Source organism: Epinephelus lanceolatus, chromosome 15 (assembly GCF_041903045.1).
Source record: "Epinephelus lanceolatus isolate andai-2023 chromosome 15, ASM4190304v1, whole genome shotgun sequence".
In the NCBI taxonomy this organism is placed as follows: Eukaryota; Metazoa; Chordata; class Actinopteri; order Perciformes; family Serranidae; genus Epinephelus; species Epinephelus lanceolatus.
Window position 1 is genome coordinate 37,755,688 of NC_135748.1, and position 24,947 is coordinate 37,780,634.

Sequence of the window (24,947 nt, forward strand, 5' to 3'; positions counted from 1 at the left end):
TTCCTAGCTGCAGTGATGGTGCAAAGATGCCGAGATGTGCTGACTGAGCTGTTTTTGGGAGAAGGTCTTAAAGAGACTGAAGCTAAAATGGAGCGTTTAAGGCAAAGGGTGAAGACAGGTGTGAGGAAAATGAAAATGTTTTTGATAGTGCTGTCAAAAAAATGCATCAATTTCGATTAATTAATCACAGAAAAAAAATGTATTGCAAAAATTAACATTGAATAATCATGTTACGTGATGCACTTTGACCCGGTGTGTCATTAAAGGCCGCAGTGGCTTTGTCGCATGATGGAGGCAGGCGAGATGACACTGCTTGGCCCCGTGAATGGAACATGTACATTTAAAAAAACCGCCCAGATGGAACTGTTGATAGGAGCACTGTCCTCTGCAGTGTCCGTGTCCAAAATCCAGCAGCTTTGCTACGACACATCTGCCAAAATTCATTTGAATTGAAATTTTGATACTTTCATAGCAAAAGTTGATGTATGTGATTAATTTAGATTAACCCAAAATACAACAATAAACATGAACATGATAATAGGTCCCCTTGGAATATCAAAACACATTTAAGTAATTTAAGTCCTTTTCAAAAATATTGCATCAAGAAATGACCAATTAGCTGATTTAATCTATGATGAAAATAATCATTCCTTGCAGCCTGCTCAGTGTTTGCACTACAGTGGTTGTACACATAAGCAGACATGTTCACATATGTGAAGTCGGTGCATATGGTCCACATGTGCAGTCATAAATTTTGGATGTCAGCAGAGACGTCCTTGAGGACCAGCGCTGACATGGACAGATTATAAAGTTTCTGTCAGGAGGATCATCGAGCAGCCGAGGAGAGTGCTGCTATCTGAATTTATGTATTATTAATTCATTCTGACACGGCCATCATTTTCATATTCCTGACTGTCCCCTGATGATAGGAAAGCTACCAGCATCAAGCTATTTTTTTTTGCATCTATTTCTGTTAGCTCTGGAGAAGTTCAAGGACTGTTGTTAATTTATAATATTGATTAAGTTCAGCTTCTGGTAGTGAAGCAGCATTACATCACATCAGCACCAGACATCTGTTGATCAGACATTGGTAACAGTTACTCCTTCGTTAGATTTACAAGGAACTCAGGAAACAATTAAACTCGTTATTTCCGTAAAAACAGATAAATAATAAAATAACTGGTGAGTCTTTCCACATCTTTTCATGTCATGTCTTTAGTTTCTGCAAAAAATATGGAGATTCACTTCAATAAGAGTATAGATAAGCACTTCCAGTATCGATCACAGACTGTCAAAGTAATGGACATAGCTACCTTGATGTTACCCACTGGTTTGAGTTTGGCGTTTTGGCTGTAACCATTTTGGCTTTTTTGGAGCCAGACATGACCATATTTGGGCGAGAGGCTGGCACTGTGGAACAGTGAGGGGTGGATCTGACTGAGAAGCCGAGGACACTATAAGTAGACGACCTTCTCTCAGCGGCTTCTCCCTTAATTATGCGTAACTTCTAGCTTAATAAAATGTTAACGGGCGAGTTGTGTAAAAAAAATACCCTCCTGTACAGTTGTCAGGAACGGGGAAACAAGCTATACAGACTAAAACTGTTTTTGCACCAGGCTGTATACGTGTTTATTTCTGCTGTAAAGTCGGGCATTTTAACATGGAGGTCTGTGGGGATTGACTCACTTTTGGAGCCAGCCTCAAGTGGCCATTAGAGGAAGTGCAGTTTTTAGCACTTCCATGTTGGCTTAATTTTTCAGCCCCAGAGACTACCGCTTGGTATCAATATCATAAATCCTAACAATACCCATCCCCAGTGTTTGGTGACTCTTCAATGGGAAAAACATTTTTGGTTTGCTTGTAATGAACAGAAGAATGACGGGGAAGCTAAAATGAGCGACAAAAATATCACCAGCAGACACTCAAAGAAGTTCTGGTATCAAATACTGATTGACAAGATGTTGAAAACACCACAATGTGTGTTTAGCATCACAAATATCTGGAACATTTTCGCTTTAAAGCAGAGTTTCCCACTTAAAGGTAGACTAAAATCAAGAGGAATATTCCTTTAATTGAAAATTCACAGCAGCGGGGAATCGTTAGTGGTATAAAAAAAAAGAAAGAAAAATCCTGAGACCCAATTAACAACTTTTCCCGAGTTGTGATCAGAGGAGAAAAGAAAAAAAAGCAGCGGCAACACCTGTCACGTCACACCTGTTAGTCTATTGACATGAATAAAACATGTCGCTCCCGGCAGAGAGGAGCTGGGATGGTTAATTTAGCACATTATTAACAGAACAAGCCCACCACCCCTCCACCTCCTCCTCCACCCGCCACCACCAGCACCACCTCTTCTCTCTAAGGAGGCCCCGCCGCACCAGCCCTCCCCCAGGAGGCCTCGTTCAGACGGCAAATCTAATCAAAGCTAATCTAATCAGGTCTTTATACTGAGCTGCAGAATGGAAAAATGACCCAATTCACTTTTCCCACACCAAACGCGTGAAAAGCTATTTCTGTCGCTCCAGGTTACGCCGGCTCCTCCAGCGACGGAGAGGAATTCTGAGAATTTGTCTTTTATAGTAAATCGATGTATGTTGTGTAAAGAAAGCAGTGGGGGAAAACACCGCCTTAAATCCATTGGTTAGCCCTCTGATGCAGTGACACACTTGAAAAGACAGATGACTCTTTTAGTCTTGGATACACAGTAAGATAAAAAATGACTCTAACTCATGGTGAGTATTTCCACTTGTTTCCACAATTTCTGTTTGTTCTTGATTAAACAAAGGTGCCAAAGACTTCAAACACAGCCCGATGATCTCTGTAAGTCACAGCACGTACATAGATTAAATCTGAGTACAACACTGTGCTCAGTTTTTTATTACCTCCTCGTCAAATCGTCTGTAATCAGATGCTGCCGCCGGGAATCTGGCTGCACCGACTCAACCTACACTCCCACTCTCTCAACCACCACGGTGCGTATACAGCTCGGTGTACTGCAACCACGAAGAAGGAGCAGAGATGCTGTCTTATCTTTCACTACTTCACCTCACATCACAACCACAATCACTTATCACTCATCTCACAGCTCATAATCTTAGACTCAGAGGTGTTTATGAATCTCCTTCAGGGTATATGCATCACAATAGGTACCGTGGTTTTGATTCTGGCGTCTGTGCTTTATAACACGGTGACAGCAGGGCACAGAGAGTTTATAAAGGAAGGCTGCAAGGTTGTCAGAAACAGAGCATAAAGAACAGAGAAATTAAATAATAAAAGTGAATATTTAATCTCATTACAGCATTAATTCTCAGATAAAGCTCACTTAATTATCTGGTGCAAAATAGTCCCCACAGTCCCTGTGAAAACTGTCCTCCAGATATTTAAGGCCTTTATACAACAGTTGTGAAAATGTGGACTGTCTGACAGATTCTCTACAAACTCGTGTAATACTGGGAATGTGTCTGTGACCAGTTCAAATGCTTGGCTGAAGCTACTGATTCGATAACAGGCTGTAAACAGAGTGAAGTGGAAGAAAAGAACAGACAGAGACAGAGAGAGGAGAGAGAGAGAGAGAAGGAGAAGGAGAGAGACAAATTCAGACCAACCATGACCGTAAAAGTCCACAGTGACTCACTGAGGAGATTTAGTAGGTTTTCACAGCATGATTGAGACTTTGACGTGATTGAAATGACATGGATGTGTGTACGTGTGTGTGTGTGTGTGTGTGTGTGTGTGTGTGTGTGTACTCAGACATGGAGCTATAAGGATGCCAGTACCAGTAGAAACCTGCGACACAAGGAGGAACCGGCGGCATCACAGGTGTAAAGATGCTAACTGAGAAAAAGCAGAGCATCAAAAGGAGACTGACTTTCAACTAGGGCTGTACCTGACTCAGAAATTCTGTCAGTCGAATTAGATTTGACCTTTTCAATATGAATATTGGACTATTGGTTCCTTTTTTCCCCATACAGAGTTTGAATGGGTAAGCTAACTATGCTAACAACAGATTGTAATGTGCAACAACATCTTTTGCAGACACTACATATCAAACAAAGGCCTGTGATTGTATCATATCAAGTTGCTGTGAGCAACCACTTTAATACAAAGGGCAGAAGATATCTTGGAGTTTGACCAAGGAACGACTCTTCCACTAGGCAGCTGCCCGTCCGTGTACGCAGCTGCCTGCACCGATGAGCAGCGTTACAGCGTTACTCACTCTGCAGCTAAATCTGGGGACCGAAACGTCCCCACGAGGACACTGCACACTGACAGAAAAAAAGGCGTCACTTTTTATTCAAGATTTACTCTTTGGACATGGAAAAAACAAAACATTTAAATGTTTATTCAAATTGTGCAGACAATTTTGGAAGAAAAACAACTGTGAAGTCATAATATTTGTGACCTCCATGCAAAATTTCAGCCTCCTATGGTAAAAACTGTGGCTGCCAATGGCTGGGGACATGTTTGTGGGCTGACCGACCAACCGAGCTATAAACCTGCTGGCTGCGGCAAAAAAAAAAAGCCTACATAAAAAGGTACAATACATTGCTGCGCCATCGGTGTCTGGTTTACTAAACTACAAGCTCATAACTGGAAAAAATGAAATGCAACATATCAAATGTTCAGAATCCATCACTAAATTTATGGCAAGACAATTTTTGTCATCATGTAATTGATTAGTTGCTCTGACAGTTTCTTATGTACTTCCTGCAGTACTCCAAAATTACCCCTAGGGGTGCTATGGAGAAACACTGGACTCGACAATTGGTTGGTTTTTTTTCGTTAATGCAAAGTGGAGAAAACTAGCGAGCTGAGGCGAGTGCTATGTACAGAACTGTTTCCTTTGCTTCCAACTGCGAATGACAAATTTTGTTATTTAGGTTTGGAGACTAGTAAAGTAGTTCTTACGCAAATGTCGTGTTGGTGAACATTCTCAGTCATCCAGTCACTGCTTGAAAACTCAAACAAGTCCAGTTGCCTACATATAGCACTTACGCAAATGTCCTACAGCGTGAGGAAGCAACAGCTACAACGGAACCACAGCACAAACACAAATATGCAGGAGAAAATGACAAATCGCCTGATGAATTTTTAAATGATGTGCTCAATGCAAGGTGAGGGTATGGATATTTTTTTTCTTTTTTATCTCATATAATATCAAATTAATTAAATCCCTTCAGGACTTTTAACTTGGAGTCACACAGAGTGATTGGAAGATGACATATTGGGTTCAGGCGACAACTCAAATGTCACCACAAAGCAAGAGGGACTCACATCTGATGCCTGACATTGTATTACATGTTTCCCTGTAATCTCCTCACTGCTCTAGTTTCTGTAAAGTAGTGAAAGATCTGGAAATCAGGTGGATGGGACGCTCTGGGAGGCCCAGCAGATGACACACGAACACCAGCAGCTGCTGAGATGGATCCTAAATAAGGCTTTTCATCCCCGTCTGCTAACAACTGGATGCAGCTATAAATTCAGAGCTCCGTGTCAAGCGAGAAGCCAACACCTGAAGCAGGCGTGAATACCAGATTCAGCATGTTGCACTCCAGAGAGCAGCACAAGAGAGGCCTTATGTAAACGCTCTCAAATCCACTCCTGACATTTTGCCCGGCGCAGCTGCCCTCCTCTATCTCCGTTTCCCTCTGTTTCCATCTCTCTCTTCCAGCTCTCCGTTTCTCTCCCTGCGCTCGTCTTGATAACTCAATATCTGGGCACAAAAGCCGAGGTATAAAGTCATTGTTCCCGCTGAAAGGTGCCGTGACAAAGAGGTTAAGGCAGCCCTCGTTTCCACAGCGCTGCTGGGAAAGTGATATTCACGCCGTGGGAAAACCCCGACCGGCTCCTTCATCATTGATCCACCTGAGCGCAGATGTGACGAATAAACGCCCCCCTGCACCAAACAGTAAAGACTTATAAAACTGCTTCATGTTGAGAGGAGGTGGAAGGAGAGAGACCACAGTTTGCTGCGTGCAACATAAACTCTGACTGTTGTTTTAACATACACTCTTCAGTGGGAGGAGAAACTTCAAGTGGCGTGACAGCAGTTCAGGTGCAGAGTTGGACAGGTGTCATTGTGTTCATTTAAGTATGAGCACAAAGAGAAAGAGACACAGATACATCGAGTCAGAGAAGAAGATGAAGAGTGCAGTAAACTAAAAGAAATGTTGACTCATGTAGTTCAGTTAATTTACTAAATGTGGTTTTACAACTGACAAAATAATCTTAACTCAAGGCCGACCTGTGCCTACTACAAGACTTTAAAAATACTTTGAAAAGAATGTCACCAAAGTCTGACACCTTCTCGCATGTGAGGATAATGTGAGTTTTTAGTTACACACTATAAGATGTTGCAAAGTTTAGGGATCTCGCAGGGTCACAAACTGCAAGACTACCACAAGATTCCTTGTAAGAATATTTCCCATTCCGCATCTGGTGGGAAATACCACACCAAAGTCCCTTTTAAGAATATAAAATACTAAGAATTCCTTACTTGTCTGCAAAAATATGCAACTCCAGAAACACAAGATAAAAGGCACCATATGTCGACAATATTCTTGTCAATGCAGCATCAATTCAATCCTTAAAGATAAACTGTACAAACTTTACATTTTGGATTTTGCCGTCTCAACACGCTACCAGCCTCTGTTGGTCAGCTGCGCTATTTTAGTGGGAGGAGACCGTGGGAATGAGAAGGGTTTCAAAAATTAGGATTTCTCCCTGAAATAAGTGCTGCTTGGTGGATCAGATACTCATCTAAGTAAACATGGACTCCACAACTCAATCAGTTTCTCCTCCTTTTCCACGGAACATGAGAACCAAGACTTGTTCACATACTTGCGCCTCCCCAAGAGTCCTCTCCATGTTTACTGTCTACTCAGTTTGCTGCTTCCTGTTTGGTGCTGGAGAGAGTGCAGCTATCAGTCGCTGGTGTTCATGTCGTCAAACTTCACTATTTGCATAAGCCAGGACCGAAAATTAATTATATTATATGCTAAATAGGGATGCACGATATTAGATTTTTTGCTGATATCTGATATGCTGATATGTAACAACTAGTGTTGTCACGATACCAAAATCTTTGTTTCGGTACCAATACCAATATGAATTGCGATACTTTTTGATACTCTTCGGTACTTTTCCTAAGGAAAAGTCCTTTTGGATACAAACCTTTAGAACAATGAATAGTAGGGGTGTAACGGTACCAAAAAAATCATGGTTCGGTAAGTACCTCGGTACGGACGTCACGGTTTGGTTGCTCAAATGTTTCACTAAGTTGGTGTTGTCTCGTGTTGTCTCCCTTTGCGAGGCAGACTTTCTCTTGGGCCAGCTGCGAATGTTGATACAGGTGTTGTCATACACACCACTTGCGCAATCTGTGCTCCAATAGGAACAAGAAAGGCATTTGTGTGCATAAATGAGTAAAATAAATTAACTAAATTAATGAATTGAATCAATTTCAAAGTACCGGTATTTTCCAAATGCAGTATAGTACCGTTTGGAATACTCTAGTACCGCGGTACTATTTTAGTACCGGTATACCGTGTAACACTAGTAACAACTCATCTGACCAATAAGCGATACAGATATCGATAATGCCACTTTTTCCCCACCTAATTTTAGTGATCATCAAGTCTCTTCTGTAGTGGAATTAACATCATGAGTTGTCTCCTTTGATCTGAATCAGAGACTAGTTTAGTCACAAAGTTGTATAATTGCCTAGAGTTGGTTCGTGTTCTCACGGCAGCATTTACAAGAGGACCAGATCAAATGCCTTGTGTGAGAAAGCTGCTCTTGATTGGTCAGAATTTCCATGTGGGAAAAATCCAGGAAGTAAAGCAAACGTTGAAGAAGAGTACACTTGCAAGATAAATGTGACACTTTCTAATGTCACAATGGAGGGACAACTACGCAGGTTGATTTTAGCGCTGCTCATCGTGGACTATATTGCTGTCATTGTTCATTTTAGTCAAACCATACAGTTTGAAAACGAGGCGCGGCTCCAACTAGAAAACAATGTTTTGATGCATTGGATGTGCTGAATGTGCATATTAAGGCAGTACAGGAGGAGGTGCACATTAATAATCCTCCAGGACTGTAACATGCTCATGTTTAACCCAAACAATGTGTCATGTGACTGCAGTTGGTTCACATCCAGGTCGGAACACATTCTCACCACAAACCAACCGCACCAGAGTTCATTTGTAACCAGACCGAGACCACCTCTTCAAGAAGGTCTCAGTCTGGTTGTTTTGGTGCACACCTGAGTGTGATTGCTGTGTTCACACCTGCCCAAACGAACCGCACTGAGGGGGCAAATGAACTTGAGTTCGATTGAACCAAACCAAACAGGGCAGGTGTGAAAGCACCCTGAGAAAAAGCATATTGGCTGACTCTTCATTTTAAAGCCAATATCAGCTGATACCGATGACGTGCCAATATTACCATGCATCCCTAATCTAAAACATGTTTGATTCTGTTGGAATGTCAAGATGAAGAAAAGACTGGATTAAGAGAGCTCAGACTGAGTTTTATGACCAACTTACACCAAACGTTCAAGATCATGGGAGCGTGTCACAGCTGACACTGGGAATCTGTTTGTTTGGTGTAAAGCCAGCTATATTCGTTTGCTTTGGATCTTTTGCCTGCTGTTATCATAGCTGATAGAAAATCTACAAAAATAAGACCCAAAGACCCAAATTAAAATAAACCAGCATTATCCTTTGAGACCGATCTAAGTTGCGCATATCAACCCAGAACTTTCCCTGACACACATGAAACACCTCTAATGAGCAGAGTTTTTTGACATACTGCAGATTCATAAGGGTGTGAGAGTGCTACAGGGGTTTCTCCATGAAGTGGGAAGTTGGGTAACTAAGGTTACTGACAGAGATTTTGGCCCCAGATGTGTTGAGAAACCCTGCTGAACCTTCACCCAATCCCTCTGGAGAGGACAGGCTGCATGACATCCACGTTGCAGCAACGTACAGCAGCAGAAGAAGAAGAACAATGCTGTAGTAATACTTGTCAGGGGACATCAGATTTGCCTTTTTTTGATTTCTCCAGCATACTTCTGTAAAGCCAAGTGATGAGTCATGGTGCATTCACGTTGCAGCGGTTTACTTGAATTCAAATGTTTACTTCTTTAATTCGGTTTATTTGTCTGCATAAATAACGATAGTCATGTTAGGAAGTCGTTCATTTCCAGCTACCACTTCACGTGCTCCTTACTGGGACAAACTCCAGAGAAGAATGCTCTCATGCTCAGCTGAAAATACACCACAAGAAAATCCCCTTTAATCACAAAGATCTTCCAACTGGGTGAGCACAAATGACTCTGTTAAACTACCATAAAAATCAGGCCATGGCTTACAAATCCCCTAACCTCGTGCGTGATGGGAATCCAAACCTCTACTTCTGACTCTGTGCAACTTTGGTTCATAAGCTGCTTCACAATGTGAGCCTGAATGAGCCAAATACAAAAATACAACACAAAGATCTTTTCCCACTCTGTTCCAGACCAAAGAAAGCAAACTGTAGGTGCGATCACACCCTCAAAGCTAGCAAAACAAGCTAACAGAACAGGAACACGGCAGCCAAATGATTTCTAAAGCACGAAATATGTAGCTACGGGGTTTTCTCCTGGTAGGAGAGAAAGGAGAAGATGGACAAGGCAAACAAGAGATATATGAGATATTAGGAGATACACAAATACAGCAACAATGGAGGGGTTGGTCATGTACATAATTTCCCATCCTGCCCTTTTCCTTTTTCAGAACGTCTCTCTTTCTGTCTCTCAGTGAGGTCCAGCTGAGCTGCATTAGCCCTGTGAACAACTACTGGGAGTCAAGTGGGAAATTAAGGTGTGTGTGTGTGTGTGTGTGTGTGTGTGTGTCTCATGCTTTAATCACCACTGCTCCCCTCAGTACTCACAACGCATGCATTTCATTACCCCGGCCTCGCCTAAACACACACATACATACATACATACATTATGACCATACACACACAGACCCCATTTACACCTGGGATTAGCATGTAAACTGTGAGTGGATGTCTTATCTGGATAAGGGAAAAAATCATGTTAATACAAAGTGTAAATGCACCCAGAACGCACTGCAACGGGGACACTATGGGATCAGCAAAACCATATCTGTAGGCGGACTGACTCGCACTGTGATCAGATCTAAAAAACATCCATATTCTTATGAAACAAATGCACCGAATGAGATGGACGGGATCGACACAACAGGACACACAACACTTATTAATAACTGGTGTAAATGGGGCTGTAAAGACATGCATGCAAAAGCTCCTTTACTGCATACATGAGCTTGCACACACATTTCACATGCAAACAAACTCACATGCATGAAACTGATCTGTACATACTGTACGCAGCGGGCTTGGCAGTGATTCAGCAGTATACCATGGCTATGGCAGAAAACACTCCCGATTGGCTGGCGGGCATCCATTGAAATGGTATATGAGGACATCTCAAACATAGTGCAAGTTTAACCACCGGTTCTATATCAGTGCCCAGTATAGGATAAACAGCGGGTAACCATAGCAACCATGCTAATGCTTCACGTCTGTCCAGATATAGGTAATGGACTCAGTGGAGGACTGCTTCGCTCACATTGTGGTGCTCTTTGTAAGGGCGCTGTCGCTTGCAATTTCTCTGTACAGTCATAGTGGCGATATTATCATGTTGAGATATCACAGCTTAACCTTTTTTTTTTAATGTTTTTTATTCTAAGTGACTAATGGGAGCAACAGTTTTTGAAACTCGTCCAGTATTGAAAGAGACAGGCTGTAGTGTAACCACTCAGGGCACTTTGCGTCCACTAAAAATGTGTTTGCCACTGACAGGCTCCGATTGTTACTCCAAGTGTTTGGCAACATTATGAACAGGATCCCGACAGAAAAAGATCTTTTTGTCATAGGGTAAGATCCTTTTTGTTTAACCTGAAACAGCCCTGAAATCGTTATCGCCAAACACACCAAACCCCATTCAAAAAAACACTAAACACACTTCATTTTAAGTCGACAGAAACAAAATAAAACTTACAAAAACCTTCTTGGTTCATCTTTCCATTGTACCATCAATTACAAACTCTGGTTTGGCTGAAATTAACCCTTAATTCACCCAGTTACATGTGAAAACATACTGGATCCACACACGCTAAAATCACTGTTTATTTAAATGGAGTCTGGTGGGTTTGACGATGGTGATTTCAGGGCTGAATTTGGTTAAACAAAAATGACTTTACTCATTAACAGAAAGGTCTATCTCTGTCGGGATCCTTTCCATAATGATGTCAGACGTTTATAATAATCTGAGCCTGTCAGTGACAAAAACAAGCACTTTTAGTGGACGTACATTAATGGAGCACAATTCCTCGATTGGTAACATAGCAGCTTGTTGCAGCACTGCCAGCTGCAGCCCTAACAAATCGTTGTTCCCATTAGTTGATTAGACACAAAAACAAGGGAAAATAGGGTCCAGGTTGAAAAACAGCACACTAAGCCTTTGAAGTTACTGTATACATGAGTCAGCTTTCCCAGAACAATCCCATCTAAAGACATGCTTGTTTAGTAGTTGGGACGATTTCCTTCTAAAGAACTTCAGGACTTCTCCTCAGTGACTGCTTACAAGTTAAGATCAGGAAAAAGCTGGTCTCTCTTTCACAAACACACAAACTTTAGTGCATTTTAGGAGGACTCTGAATGAACTTACATTCACTCTCCAGAGATTTAAGCTAAACCTAAAACCAAGTGTGCCCATGATGTAACTGTGAGAACAGATTTATTCACAGGTACACAGAGCTGCCCATACAGACACCTCAGTCACACATCAAACCAAATCCACCCGCGGCATCGACAATCGATCATCTGGACAGACTGAGCAGCTAATCACACATTTATACGCCTCAGAATCAGGTCAGCTGACATGGAACCAGCGACAGCGTGGGAAAGATGAGCAGGCCCGTCCTGACCGCAGTTAACCGAGCAGAGAGCGCTCAACCGCCTCGCCTGGCCGGCACACACCACGTAACAGAGCCCCGCTGTGGCCTGCTGCAGGCTCTTAGGCTTATTAAAGACACACGGAGCGGGGGGGGGATGCAGAGGGAGCGGGGTACGTTTTGTGGTCTGAATTTGTTGTCTTATAAAGGAGAAACATGGTTGACCTGCAGAACACGCCTCTGAGACAAAACCTTTAGAGTTTTGATGTTGTATATTCATGAATGCATGAAGCAAAGTCCTGCTCGTCAGTCTCATTCCTGGCAGTGCCAATAAAGTCTGTTCAAACCAGAGCTGTCACACACACACTGAAACAAACAGGATGATTCGGTCAGAAAGCAAAAGTAGCTGTAGATGGCTAACTACATTACAGTACACTCTTAGAAATAAGGGTTCATCTTGAAGAGTTGGGGTTCTACCCAGAACTATGTGCTTCTGAAAAAACCCTTTTTGAGAAGAAAGGGTTCTTTAAAGGGTCTTGACAAGACTAAGGGTTCCACAAAGAACCATTTAAATCCAAATAACCTTTTCCTGAGTTCTTCAAGTTCTTGAAAGCATGGCTTTTAAAAGATCCTCAACCTCTAGTTGGTATCTTTACCATCACCGGTACCTGGTACTTGGTACTTGGCATTTTATATTCGGTTCTAATATAAAACCACTGCACTGCTGCAATAGTAAAAACTATAGAGTGATGATTTCATGAAATATTCACCCCCTGAAAACATGATCACATGGACCACATCAGCCTTCGCCCTTTAGGAGCCTCATGAGGCCCAAGGCTGCTGGATGTGGTTCCCGTGGCTCCAGGCTGACCTGCATAACTAGAACCATGATTAGTGTGAGAGAGATTTATGGAAATGTTGTCAATTACTGTTTTCAGAGCCTCCCTGGGTGGGTTCTAGATGAAACCCATGGAATATAAATAGGTTCTTGGTCGATCCCCCAGGTAGGTTCTTGTTCACACCTTCAGAAGGCATAAAGGCTCAGATTTGAACCCCCAGAGAGGGGTCTGGGTGGAACTACTGCACAGAGGAAGGGTTCTCTGGAGAATCTCTCACAAGGGGGTGGGTGGGTCCTTTCATAGATGGCTCTTGGTAAAACCCTTTATGCTGGGTTCTAGGAAGATTTTCACGGTACAATAACCATCTCAGGCGTCAGGGTGATGCAGTGGTTAGCATTGTTGCCTCACAACAAGAGGGTTCCTGGTTCAAACCCCGGGGTGGGGGAGACATTCTGTGCAGAGTTTGGAAGTTCCTCCCACAGTCCAAAGACATGCAGGTTAACTGGTGACTCTAAATTGCCCGTAGGTGTGAATGTGAGTGTGGATGGTTGTCTGTCTCTATGTGTCAGCCCTGGTGACCTGTCCAGGGTGAAACCTGCCTCTCACCCAATGTCAGCTGGGATAGGCTCCAGCCTCCCCCACGACCATCAAGAGGATAAGCGGTCACAGAGAATGAATGAATAACCATCTCTGAAAATATCACGGTTTCACACATCATGGTCACAGTGTTGCACAATTAATATTATTATCATCAGTTACAATGACTGCTAAAGGAATTATATCAGGATGTTTTTGGGGGGTTGAATAAATGCTTTACCATAACATCTTAGACAAGCAAATGTAGCCTACATGGTATGATAGCTGTGAATTTTCATACCATGGTTTACAGTTTAACAGTCCAGTGCTGCAGCTGCAAACGGTTCCAGGTTGAACGTTCAGAAAAAGGTTCTTCCAGAAACCAAAAAGTGTTGTCCAATGAGGGCAACCCAAAGAACCCTCTATGGTTCTAGTTAGCACCCTTACTTCTAAGAGTGTAGCTCTCTTGAGTCATGACAGTCCCATAAACTGTGACATGATTCGTTTCAGTGAAAGCACACCTGCTGCAGCTTCAGGTGGCTCACTGGCTCCGACAACCTTGTTGCAAAACTCGCCATCGTGTCTTCACAAACAGTCGAGCGAACAAAGACACATTGTTTGTTGATGACATCAGCAGAGGCACCAACAGCAGGAGCAGATGAATTATTGAGCTGACTGGATATCATGGTTTTACTTAGTTGCAGCATCTGGTCCTGTTGTTGCACAGCTGCTTTGCATCTGTCGGCCTAAAAATATGACATTTCAGTCCGTCTGCATTTTGCAGGATCATCACTGGAGTCCAACTGTAACACATCATCTCTCTCACACACCCAACCACAACAATCCTACACCTCTACTCACGAGGACATCACACCCTCCTCCTCCTCTTTTCCCAAAACTAATCAACCATAAAAGCATTGCCAAACCGAGAAGAGCTCCTGATGGAAGAGCAGGTGAGCGCGCCAAGGACACACTCGGCAAATGAGCCAAACGAGCCAACCGCCGGCAGTGACGGCATCGAGGGAACAAGCGAGGAAGACCATCATCCAACATTGCACTTTGTGATTGCTCACTGATACTCCTCCGGGTGAGGTGATCTTTGCTCGGTACCGCTGTAATCATAGCCTGTTTTCCTAATGCTTTTTCACTAAAACATTTATTCTAGTAGGAGGAGGAGGTCTCCAAACAACAGCTGTTCCACCTCTGTCCTCTCAGATCTGCCAGGCTGAGGGGGAAAGTCTGGCAAGCGGGGGCAGAGGGGAGGGAAAATAATAAAATAAATAAATAAAAAACGGGCCATGAAACTGAAGGAGTACGCACCCTTGATCCTTGATTTACTCACAGAGGGGTGAGGGGAGGACAGCAGCTCTAAAAATACCCCATAAGGAGAGAGGGAGACAGAGATGCAGACACTGGGGAAGGTTTGGGTGAGAGGGGGGCAACAGAGGAGGAAGAGGAGAAGAAGTAAATGCTTGTTTTTGCTTTACTCGCGACTGTAAAAAAAAAAAAAAAAAAAGCAGCATCTTAAGTTTCTGTCCTAAAAATACACCTCCCTCGTGACAGAAACCTCACAAGGAAGCCGGGTGGAGGGTTTTTTTTTTTATTTTGACAGAGGGGGCTGCTTCCTCTCTGGTGCCCATCATCCCTCCTTCCCTCGGTCAATCCCTCCCCCCTCCTCCCCCCCGTCCCTTTCATGAAAAAGATGTCACTAAAGACCCAAACAGCCAGAGGGGTTAGCATGAAGGGGAATGATCGGCAGAGGAGAGGGCAGAACAATGTCCTTCTTTTTTTATGTTCCTCAGCGGCTAATTCATGTCAGGACCAGTGGCCCAGATACTGGGGCCGACCAAGGGAGTCCACTATAGCAGCACCAGAGGCTACAGGCCACGGCCTCGCACAAACACACTCTGTTAGCGACTGTCAGCGCTGTCTGTTGGCCGACAGCATACCACAGTGCGAGCTGCAGTCTGTGGCGGGAGGAGGACGCGGTTTGGCGTTGTGAAGTATGAAGAGAGTGAGGCATCTGTCATTTCATATCTGTCTCAAACTTTTGATCAACGTGCAAACAGAAAAGGAAACCTAATTTTATTGAGGAGATTGCCTGAGAAGGCTGTGCAATCAAACTATATACAACACCCTGAGTTATTAGAGAGGGAAAACCTCAGAGGAGGGATCGCTTCTCAAGGATCAACAGGCATTAGATATGATAAAAGTAAAATCAAAATCTGATCAGTTGAATCAAGGGACTAATTAAAGAAGGGCTGCACAATATATTGCTTTTTTATCATCATCAGGATGTCAACTTGTGCCATAGACACACTGCAAACGACTGCAATATTGCACTCTGAGATTTTTTGAGTTGGTTAAAAGAGAGTATGTGTAGAAAACTGCACTTTAAGACATAACTTGATGCGTTTGTGTTCAGGTCAGTGTTCAATTTGCTCAATAAAAACACTGTAAACCCTATATGTTACATTCAACAAGCAATCTGTTGGAGTTTAGCAGCATAAAATCCAACTTATACACTTTAATATCTGTTCATTCATCACAAGTTAGATCGTTATCATGATATTCAGCAACATTATCACATATTTTCCTCAGACTGTGCAGCACAACTTGCTGCTTTTCTGTTTTATATCTTGTAAACTGAATATCTTTGACTCTGGGACTGTCAATTGGTCAACACAAGACATATGAAGACATCACCTTGGGAACCTCTGGGAAGTAGTGACAGACAGTTTTCACTCTTCTGTAGACACAGTTTGCTGCAACAATGACTCCTTAAACCTGAAAGCGAGTTAGCAGATTAGCACTTCCAGTTCCCTTATATTGCAGTCAGTGGGTTTATGGTTAATTGCTTGACATAAGGTCTGTGGTTAGCACAAGCTTAAGAGACTTTTAGGTTTTGTTCTACAACATAAAATGCGTCTAATACCCCACTTGTGAATTTTGAAGCTCTTACATGTCTTACAAAAAACTAAACGAGACCACAGAACGTTGTCACGCCGCCTCGTTGAGGTGGTGACGTTGAAGTCTTGTGATAGTGATGTTGATTTGTGAGGAATACCTTGCTGAAAAGTAGCATACACATTTTCCACAGAGCTTATTTTCTGTGATAATTCAGCTTCCAATGGAAAAATCCCACTGGCTTTTTGACAAGGGAACCAGAGTGATGTTAACTTCTGAATTGGCTTACAAAAGACGCCATCCCTGCACCGCTCTATTCCATACACTAACAGATTAATTAACTGACAGCAGATCCCGAGTTGCAGCCTGCAGAAGGCATCGTGTGTGCTTCCTTCAGTGCAGTTGTGTTTAATGCACAGAGGTTCGTGTCACAGACATTTAACAACCAACCAGTGAAAACTTTATGAGCCGTCTGATTAAAAAACATGAAGCGTGATGACATTTTTTAAAAGCCTTAAACTGCTTCGACCTTGACAGCCTCATCAGAAGAAGCTGCTGAACACTGATACCCTCCTTCCTTTGTGCCACCCTCACACACACACACACACACACACACACTCCTCCACCCCCTCCCGGACGGATAGTGGAAAATACTGACCCCACACACGCCGAGTGAGACAATGACCCAATAACGGATAGAGCGTGAACCTGAGAGGCGGCGAGGTAAAGGCATCCCCCAGCCCAGATTGACCGAGGATCTTCACTTGTTTGAGTAGTCAGTGACACTGATATCCACCGCCTGTGTCACACACAACTTAGTGGTAACCGTATCCCCCCGCAGGGCCCCAACTTACTACTTCCATCTTCCCCTCTGCTGACAGCTGACCATGAGGAGTGATGAATGGAGAGGTCACGTAGCCGGCCGGGCACACAAAGCACCCGATATGTACGATATGTACATTCTGACATGAACACACAGACGGGCTTTCTGCCTTTTCACAGCAAGAATGTCTGAAATGAGCATCGGAGTTGAGTGATTGCAAGCTTGGAGCATTTCAAAAAAGCAATTAAATGTTTTGCTGCTGCATGTGTGCAAAAACTTGGGCTGCATTTACTGAGTATTTCATATTTTTTTGTCTGTAAATGTCAAAACTTTACAACAAATGTCCATCACACATTCCCAGAGCCAAAGTAAAGTCATTACACTGCCTATATCATACAAGCAACCGTTAAAAAAAGCCCAAAATACTCAATTTGCAGTTATTTGAAGAAGAGAAAAATAGCAAATCTTTACATTGGAGAAGCTACAATCACGAATTCGTCTGTCTTTTTGCTTCATTCACTCCAAAAGTCCATGTCTCCAAATCATTGCTCTCAATCGCGGAGTGTTACATTCTTCTTATTTCAACCTGTTTACAATAAAAACCAACTAATTCTTCCAAAACTATGTGTCAGAATGTAAAAACAATGACACATTTAGTCACATTGCTGCATTACAATTAGGACAAATGATACAAAATCATAGGAATTAGTTAAAACTAGTTATTATAAAGTGTTAAAATCTTAATTGATTTAAGAAAATATGACTTTTACAACTCAATCAAAGCTCAGTTACTTGGTGAGAAGTAAATTCTCACTCTAAAGAGTCATAAACTACTTTTCTCTTGGCTGCTTGGTCGATTAAAGGACAGCAAACTAAAAGAAAGTCATGATTATTGACAGTATTTAAAGACTTTAATCATCTCTTTTACTGTTTCCCACTGTGACTCACAGTGACCAATAACTCTTATTTTGACAGATCACTCAGCTGTTCTGGGAATCAAACCTGTGACGTTTCCCCCCCCCAGGACGTCACTCTCACCATTAAACCTCGTTACACAGCAATCTGTTTGGCCTAACAGCTCTGATTGTCAGGACTGTTCCTGTTTCCCACGCTGGCTCTCCAAATAAGGCGCGGGAGCGGGTTTTGATTGGCTCCGCTGCTCTCTTTAGATAAGATAATAAGTTACCTGCCACTTCTTAATCAACACTCTCTTGGAAACCCTTATTTCCCCCCTTCAAACACTGGCACCGCAGCCCCTCCTCTGCCCTGCACACACTGTAACTGAAGCCACACAAACAGCAGCTTGTTTGGTAACTCATCAAACCGAGACACAACTGCGCCGCGGCTGTGCGTAAAAGTCATGCGTCATGCGCGCTCAGGGCTCCGGCCTGATCAGAAACACACACAGACATCCACTCAAAAGCTCAAAGAGAGGAATGCGCTGCCCCTCACGAGATGTTTGATCATGTAGAGACGCCAAAAGTTGCCACGCGGAGGGAAGAATGAGCGGCATGCACAGACCCAGACAGCAATGACAGACTTGTAACAGAAAACTGTGCCAAAATGTGCCAAATTACACTTTGTGCGAGCTGGGCTGAGCATTCAAGGCTGCGTCATGATTCACCACCAAAACATCCAAACTCCCTTTGATAATTCTACATTTTTTTTTGGAACACAGCATGGAAGATTATAAACAGGAAACCATGTTTTATGATGGTGTATGAGTGCTGATGGCGCATCCAGGTGAATGTTTTGCAACTTTTACGCAATCTCTCCTCTGAAATCCAACTTTTAACAACTCATACAACTCTCCACCTGCACACTGAGACACTGGGATCCACTTACCGGCCACGCGAACTGGAAGGGGATGATGATCTTCCCAGCGTCATTGTTCCGGTTCTGTCCGGTTTTCTGTCCGCCCTTGAACTGAAAAGTATTCCCACCGATAACCTTAGTAGTTTCCGAGCCGTAGGTGCACGGTCCGCTGGTCGTGACCTCCGTTTGGTATTCCTTTAAACACACTTTTAAGTACGTGTCGCACTCGTCCGCGCCGCAGTGGCCCTCCGCCGCGCTCTTCTCCGCGTCGCAGCATTCGCCGTTCAGGAGCTGACCTTTGGGGTTTTCCACCGAAATCAACTGCAGCTCGAAGTAACCCGTGGACTGAGACACCTGGGGAGGAGAGTGGGAGAGGCTGAAAAGGCGTGCAGTGCAATAATGTCCTCATTTCTGTTAGAGTCTAATGCAGGTTTCCTGGTGTTTTAAGGGTTAATAAGTCAAATGGCAATTAGGGCATGATCATGAAAATACCAGTTGACCAACCAGAAGTGACATTCCCGTTGGAAACAACTTAAATCATCTCACCATGAGCAGATTTAACAGTAAAGTAACTTATTTTCTGCAGCGTGCAGCCGCTCTGCAGCCCACACTACTGTACATTTGGCACAGTTGAACTCCAGGGCTCGTTAATGAGACCCAGCGCTCCAATTTAGCTCAGTCTGCAGATCAGGCTGCAGCTCAACACTACAAAAGATCCACCTTAACAAAACCTGTGGTCTGAGTCAGAGCCGGACTGTTCCTAAAAGAAGTGGAAACAGCTAACAAAGATTTGGTCGCGCTCTGACTTCTGCGACTGTGCACACAGGTGAAACACTGCAGACATGTGAAGCTATTTCACCCAAATGTTTGCGTCACCGAGCATTTCACAACACTAAAACACCAATTAACGCACTTAATGGCAAAGATGAAACTTAATAGATCACTTAAATCAAATATTATCATAACCTAAGGGTGTATGTTGCAAGAAGGCAGCTGATTACTGTAGTATCTGTGTTCTCTGACACTTAGATGTTTTTAGAAACCGTCTCTAAACTTAATTTATCTCCCGAGGGAAGCGCACATTTAGAAATTCTAAGATCACATGATTCGACTGCCGAGCAGGCGATTCAATTAAGACTGGAATTTAACCCCCTCCAAAAAGCAAACTTCCACTCGATTGATAAGTTAAAGCACCAATAAAAAAATCATGTCCCTGTGAGATGAGTCAGATGAAGTTCTCACCTCAGCCCACAGCGTCAGGAGAAGACACACTAGAGAGAAGCGGTGCAGTTTCCCCAGATTATTCCACATGTCTCCGGCTGCTCGGTGTTGGTTACCATGAGGGAAATGAAGAATATCTATGTCTCAATCAGTCAAAATAATAATGAAGAAGAAAGGCAGTATCCTCCTCCTCCTGGTGTCCGAGGCATGCACGGCGCGGCTGCTCCCCGGGATGCCTGCGGCTCTGGAGGAGGAAAGGCGCACCGCTGCTGCTGCTGCTGCTGCTGTTTGGTCCACGGACGCACAACAAGACGCGCGAACTCCACTTCCCTCCGCCGCTCGACGCACTAAACAGCAGAGAAGGGGAGCAGCGGTGCGTCTCTGTTGCCAAAAGCCAGAGTCGGGCGCTCCCCCGATGATGGACAGCAGCGTGCACCAATCACAAGCCGCCTGGGTGGGACGTTTGTAGTTGAGAGCCAATCAGAGAGCAGGGGCGGGAAGGAGTAAGGGGAGGACCGCTGATGGATTTATTATCCAAGTTTTCTCACACAGGAGCTTGTGTTTGTCATTTTATCACGCTCACATTGTAAAATGCACCTTTATTGAACATATTTGTCGCTCTGTATTAATATCCAAGAGATTAATCTGGGTCTAAATATGTTTCTGTTGCAGCTTCTACACAGGATTGTAATTCATATATATATATTAACACATAAAACAAACACACAGGTCAAGCTTTAAATGTGACCCATAAATAATCAATAAAAACACGCAGAGTGTGGAACATGTTGTGTGTAGTGACGGACACCTGAGCTGCTGCTCACTGGCCTGCAGGCACAGGAAACATGGCTGTTAGCGCCCTCTACTGACCGCTCAGCAACACCAAATACAGTGCAGAGGTCAGAGGAACATGATCCACTACATTTAATCAAATACTGGAGTTTATTAGGTATACTTGTGTATTTTCATTTGAAGAAGACTTTTTATTTTTGCTCCACTCCATTTCAGAGACATTTCGATTTTGTTTTGTACTTTATATCCTAGAAAATTAGTAGTTCTTTCCCTCCTCTTTCAGCTGATTTTAAAACATAAAGAAGGCATGCTTTCTATCTATCTATCTATCTATCTACAGTGTATATCTATCTATCTATCTTGGACATACAAAGTTGCATGTGGATATCCAGGACATAACGTAAAAGGTAAATACATGAACATTAAAACAACAGTTATGAAGGATTTAAAAAAGCTAGAAAGCATTAAAGAAACATTTAGTCATTTCTGACGGGGAACTGAGCTCACAGAAAAACGTGTCTATGCTCTGTTCTAGCACTGCCCTCGACTAAGAATTTTCCTAGTAGACCAACAGTTGTCATTTAGGTCCATCAGTCGACTAGTCTCCTGCGTGTTTACGATATGAATGTAATTATTAAATGATATATTTTGGTGGTTTGAGTTGAAGGTGTGAGAAAGAATAGTATCAGTAACATTGTTAACACTGTGCTACATTACAGAGAAATACAAAACCGTCCTAAGGAACCTTCATTAATATAGGCCTATATTTTATCTACAAGTGCACGTCACACACTGAGCGAGCCGCCTGTTAATGACGCTGTGGGCTAATGGGCATGTAGCTACTTCCATGTCTCAGATGATACGTCATGTTTGTAGTCGACCAATGAAGATGAGTTTACATATCACCTTGGGTTCGTCCTTCACCTTCTCAAAATGATCCCACACTTTGGATTTCCTGCCCGACATGTTATTAACTAGCCTGTGGAATAACCACAGGTACCAACCCTGGAGATTAACCTGAGCGTGGACACTTCCTGTGTCTGTCCTTTCACATTAAATTCACACATGGTCCAGTCATATAGGTTTGGATTTATTTTGACAAAGTTCAGTTCCTCATAGTTTCATGTTTTTGTTCTTTTTTGTGACTAAGGGACCGATGAAATACTGACGACTAATTGAAAACTGAGGAGATGCATTACTTTTCAATTAAAAGATAAAATGGACAAGTTATTAGAAACAGAACATGTCTTCAAACAAAAGTCTGTATGGATCATTAGGGGGACTAACCTGAACTGTTAACTTGTTGATATAGTTATGTTTATGAAATTGGCCCCACATTAGGAAATCTAAATCATGACAGCTTCCCTATAATTGACAGAAATTTGTAAATAACTTTACAGGACACCTGTAAGCTGCTGTATGCCCAAACACCTTTGGGGTATTGTGACAGTACACCCAAATTTTAAACTGTCAGAATCTCAATGTGATGCTAAGTGCTCCAAGGATTCATGTTTCTGCAAAACATTATTTACAAACGAGGCCAGCGTTCAGCACCAATAAATTAAGTTTAAGGGGTAGTGAAGGGGTAAGCAGAGCGTCCAACTTAGACACCTGAGAGGCCAAACTGTGCCTCGTCTTGAACAAAAATCCAGTTGTAGTAAAACTATCAAACGCTCAACACCTGCAGGCTTTGAAAAGTGGCTTTGATAATGTTGTATCTTGTTCCTCTGTGGAGGACGGTAGCTGTAATTAGCCTAAATTTAAAACTGTTACAATGGATTCTAATGGAGACCAAGTTGTGCAGCAGATTAAAAGTATTAAACACCGTGGAGCTCCCTGAAGGCTGATGGTTTTAAGGTAGCAACCATCAATCCAAACGTCCAGCTGGGGACCAGTCTGCCCTCTCATTTCCCATTATCTCCCTACTGTCAACCCTCTAAGGTTGGGCCAGTTTAAAACACTTCAAATTGGTTTGATATAAAGCCAAACACTGGACCAGTATACAGAATTTTTCATCAGAACAACAATGCCTCCCATTAGGTGTTTGTGCGTTTTAATACAGAATGTCACAATAGAATAACTGTGCAACATTCCTGACTTGAACAGGCCATATAAAGGAGGCTTGAGATAGCCCTCTTGTCTCCACCCCCTAAAAAACACAAACACAACATATGCCGTGTGCATCTTCATCCCCCCTACGTCTACTGAAATGTGATCTCTTTCATGTTCAGCCTCGCCTCGGCAGTAAACTGCATGAGGCCTGTCTGACACAAGTGGCTCCGTTAGTCCATTTATAAACAAACACATTTCGTCACTTACATTGTCATGTTGCTTATTACTGATGCAATACAAGTTAGATTCAGCATCGTGACGCCATTGGCACAGGTTGCTGATTCAACGCTGGACCTAGCAACAGCGGCTCACCTGCAGCCTTTCATTCTTGCTCTCTATCAATTCTTTTTGTACGATGACACCGTCAGCAGGTTGCTGATGTAGGCTACTCTTTTAATCTGCCAAAACGTGTCATAATGACAAATGCTGGTTCAGCCGATTTGGTATCACTGGCAAAACTGGTTATTGGCCCAACTCTACAACCCTATTAAGATATAAAATGCTCAAAAATAGTTTGTTCTACACACAACTTGTTTGTTGCTAGCGCAGTTAGCTGTTTAGCTCACAAGCAAATGCCTTTACCTGCAATGGACGTCAAAATACAAACACCTATGGAATATATGGAACACACTTAGGCTGCTGTCAGACCTAGAGTCGTCTCCTTTGGTCTGAATCAGGGACTAATTTTGTTCCAAAGTTGTATAATTGCCTAGAGTTGGTTCATGATCTCACGGCAGCATTTACAAGAGGACCAGATCAAATGCCTTGTGTGAGAAAGCTGCTCTTGACTGGTCAGAATTTCCATGCCGGAAAAATCCAGGAAGTAAAGCAAACGTTGAAGAAGAGTACACTTGCAAGATAAATGTGACACTTTCTAATGTCACAATGGAGGGACAACTACGCAGGTTGATTTTAGCGCTGCTCATCGTGGACTATATTGCTGTCATTGATCATTTTAGTCAAACCATACAGTTTGAAAACGAGGCGCGGCTCCAACTAGAAAACAATGTTTTGATGCATTGGATGTGCTGAATGTGCATATTAAGGCAGTACAGGAGGAGGTGCACATTAATAATCCTCCAGGACTGTAACATGCTCATGTTTAACCCAAACAATGTGTCATGTGACTGCAGTTGGTTCAGATCCAACAGATACTGGCATTCCTGTAGCCATGCAAAATATAGATGAATGTTTAAATAAGTTGTTATTATCAGACTTTGCACAACTTTCTGGTATCAATCTTGTTCTTGTCGAGCGTTGGGGGCTTAAGATATTTTCTGGCAATTTTTCCCATCCTTTCGACCATTTCCAGATTGGAAAGCTGCAATTTCAAGCCTTCCAGCATGAATGAAAACCCTGTCAATCTGTTACTTCCAGCATGCAGAGAAGATTTCCTGTTGCTGCCATATTCGACACACCAGTCTTTCATTTGGGTCAACGGAGCGAACACACACTGTCTCAGATGGCGGGCCAGGGGATGGTCTAATAAGACAGCTGTTTCTCCCCGCACACATCATCCTGCTGCAGCTTTAGCTGGTGCAGACAGTAGATCAGTTCTGCAGGCTGGTCAGTCAGGACGAAGTCAGACAGGTGGCCTCTGACACCCTGCAGCAGATGTTTCCTCCCAGGGAAGCAGGTGCAGACACACGCACGCACACACACATTTTGTCATTTGCACATACTTGTGTACACATGACTCATTCACATGCCTGCACACAGACACAAATGTCTTGTGTCCATCCCTTTACGACAGCTCTTATCAGCAGCGATAAGGAAGTATGGGAAACACCGCTCAGACAGATAAACTGGGGAAGTAATGAGGTTAATTAGCTGCATAAAACTGAATCCTCTGCTTCTGACTGTAGCTGAGGATCAGTGGTCACACCACAAACT

At 43.0% G+C, this 24,947-nt stretch overlaps 1 protein-coding gene across 2 annotated transcripts in view; it reads right to left on the reverse strand.

Moving 5' to 3' along the window:
- LOC117267093 (protein jagged-2-like) overlaps positions 1-20,455 on the reverse strand; it is an 82,052-nt gene extending 61,597 nt beyond the window's left edge. Inside the window, exons 1-2 of one of the 2 annotated variants that reach the window (XM_033642749.2) lie at positions 20,172-20,455; positions 18,960-19,283 (exon numbers count right to left, since the gene is read on the reverse strand). In XM_033642749.2, coding sequence (XP_033498640.2) covers positions 18,960-19,283; positions 20,172-20,240 — 393 coding nt within the window. In that variant the 5' untranslated portion in view covers positions 20,241-20,455. The remainder of the gene's footprint in view (positions 1-18,959; positions 19,284-20,171) is intronic. The other variant, XM_033642748.2, reaches the window with a different exon arrangement.
- Positions 20,456-24,947: the final 4,492 nt, after the last annotated feature.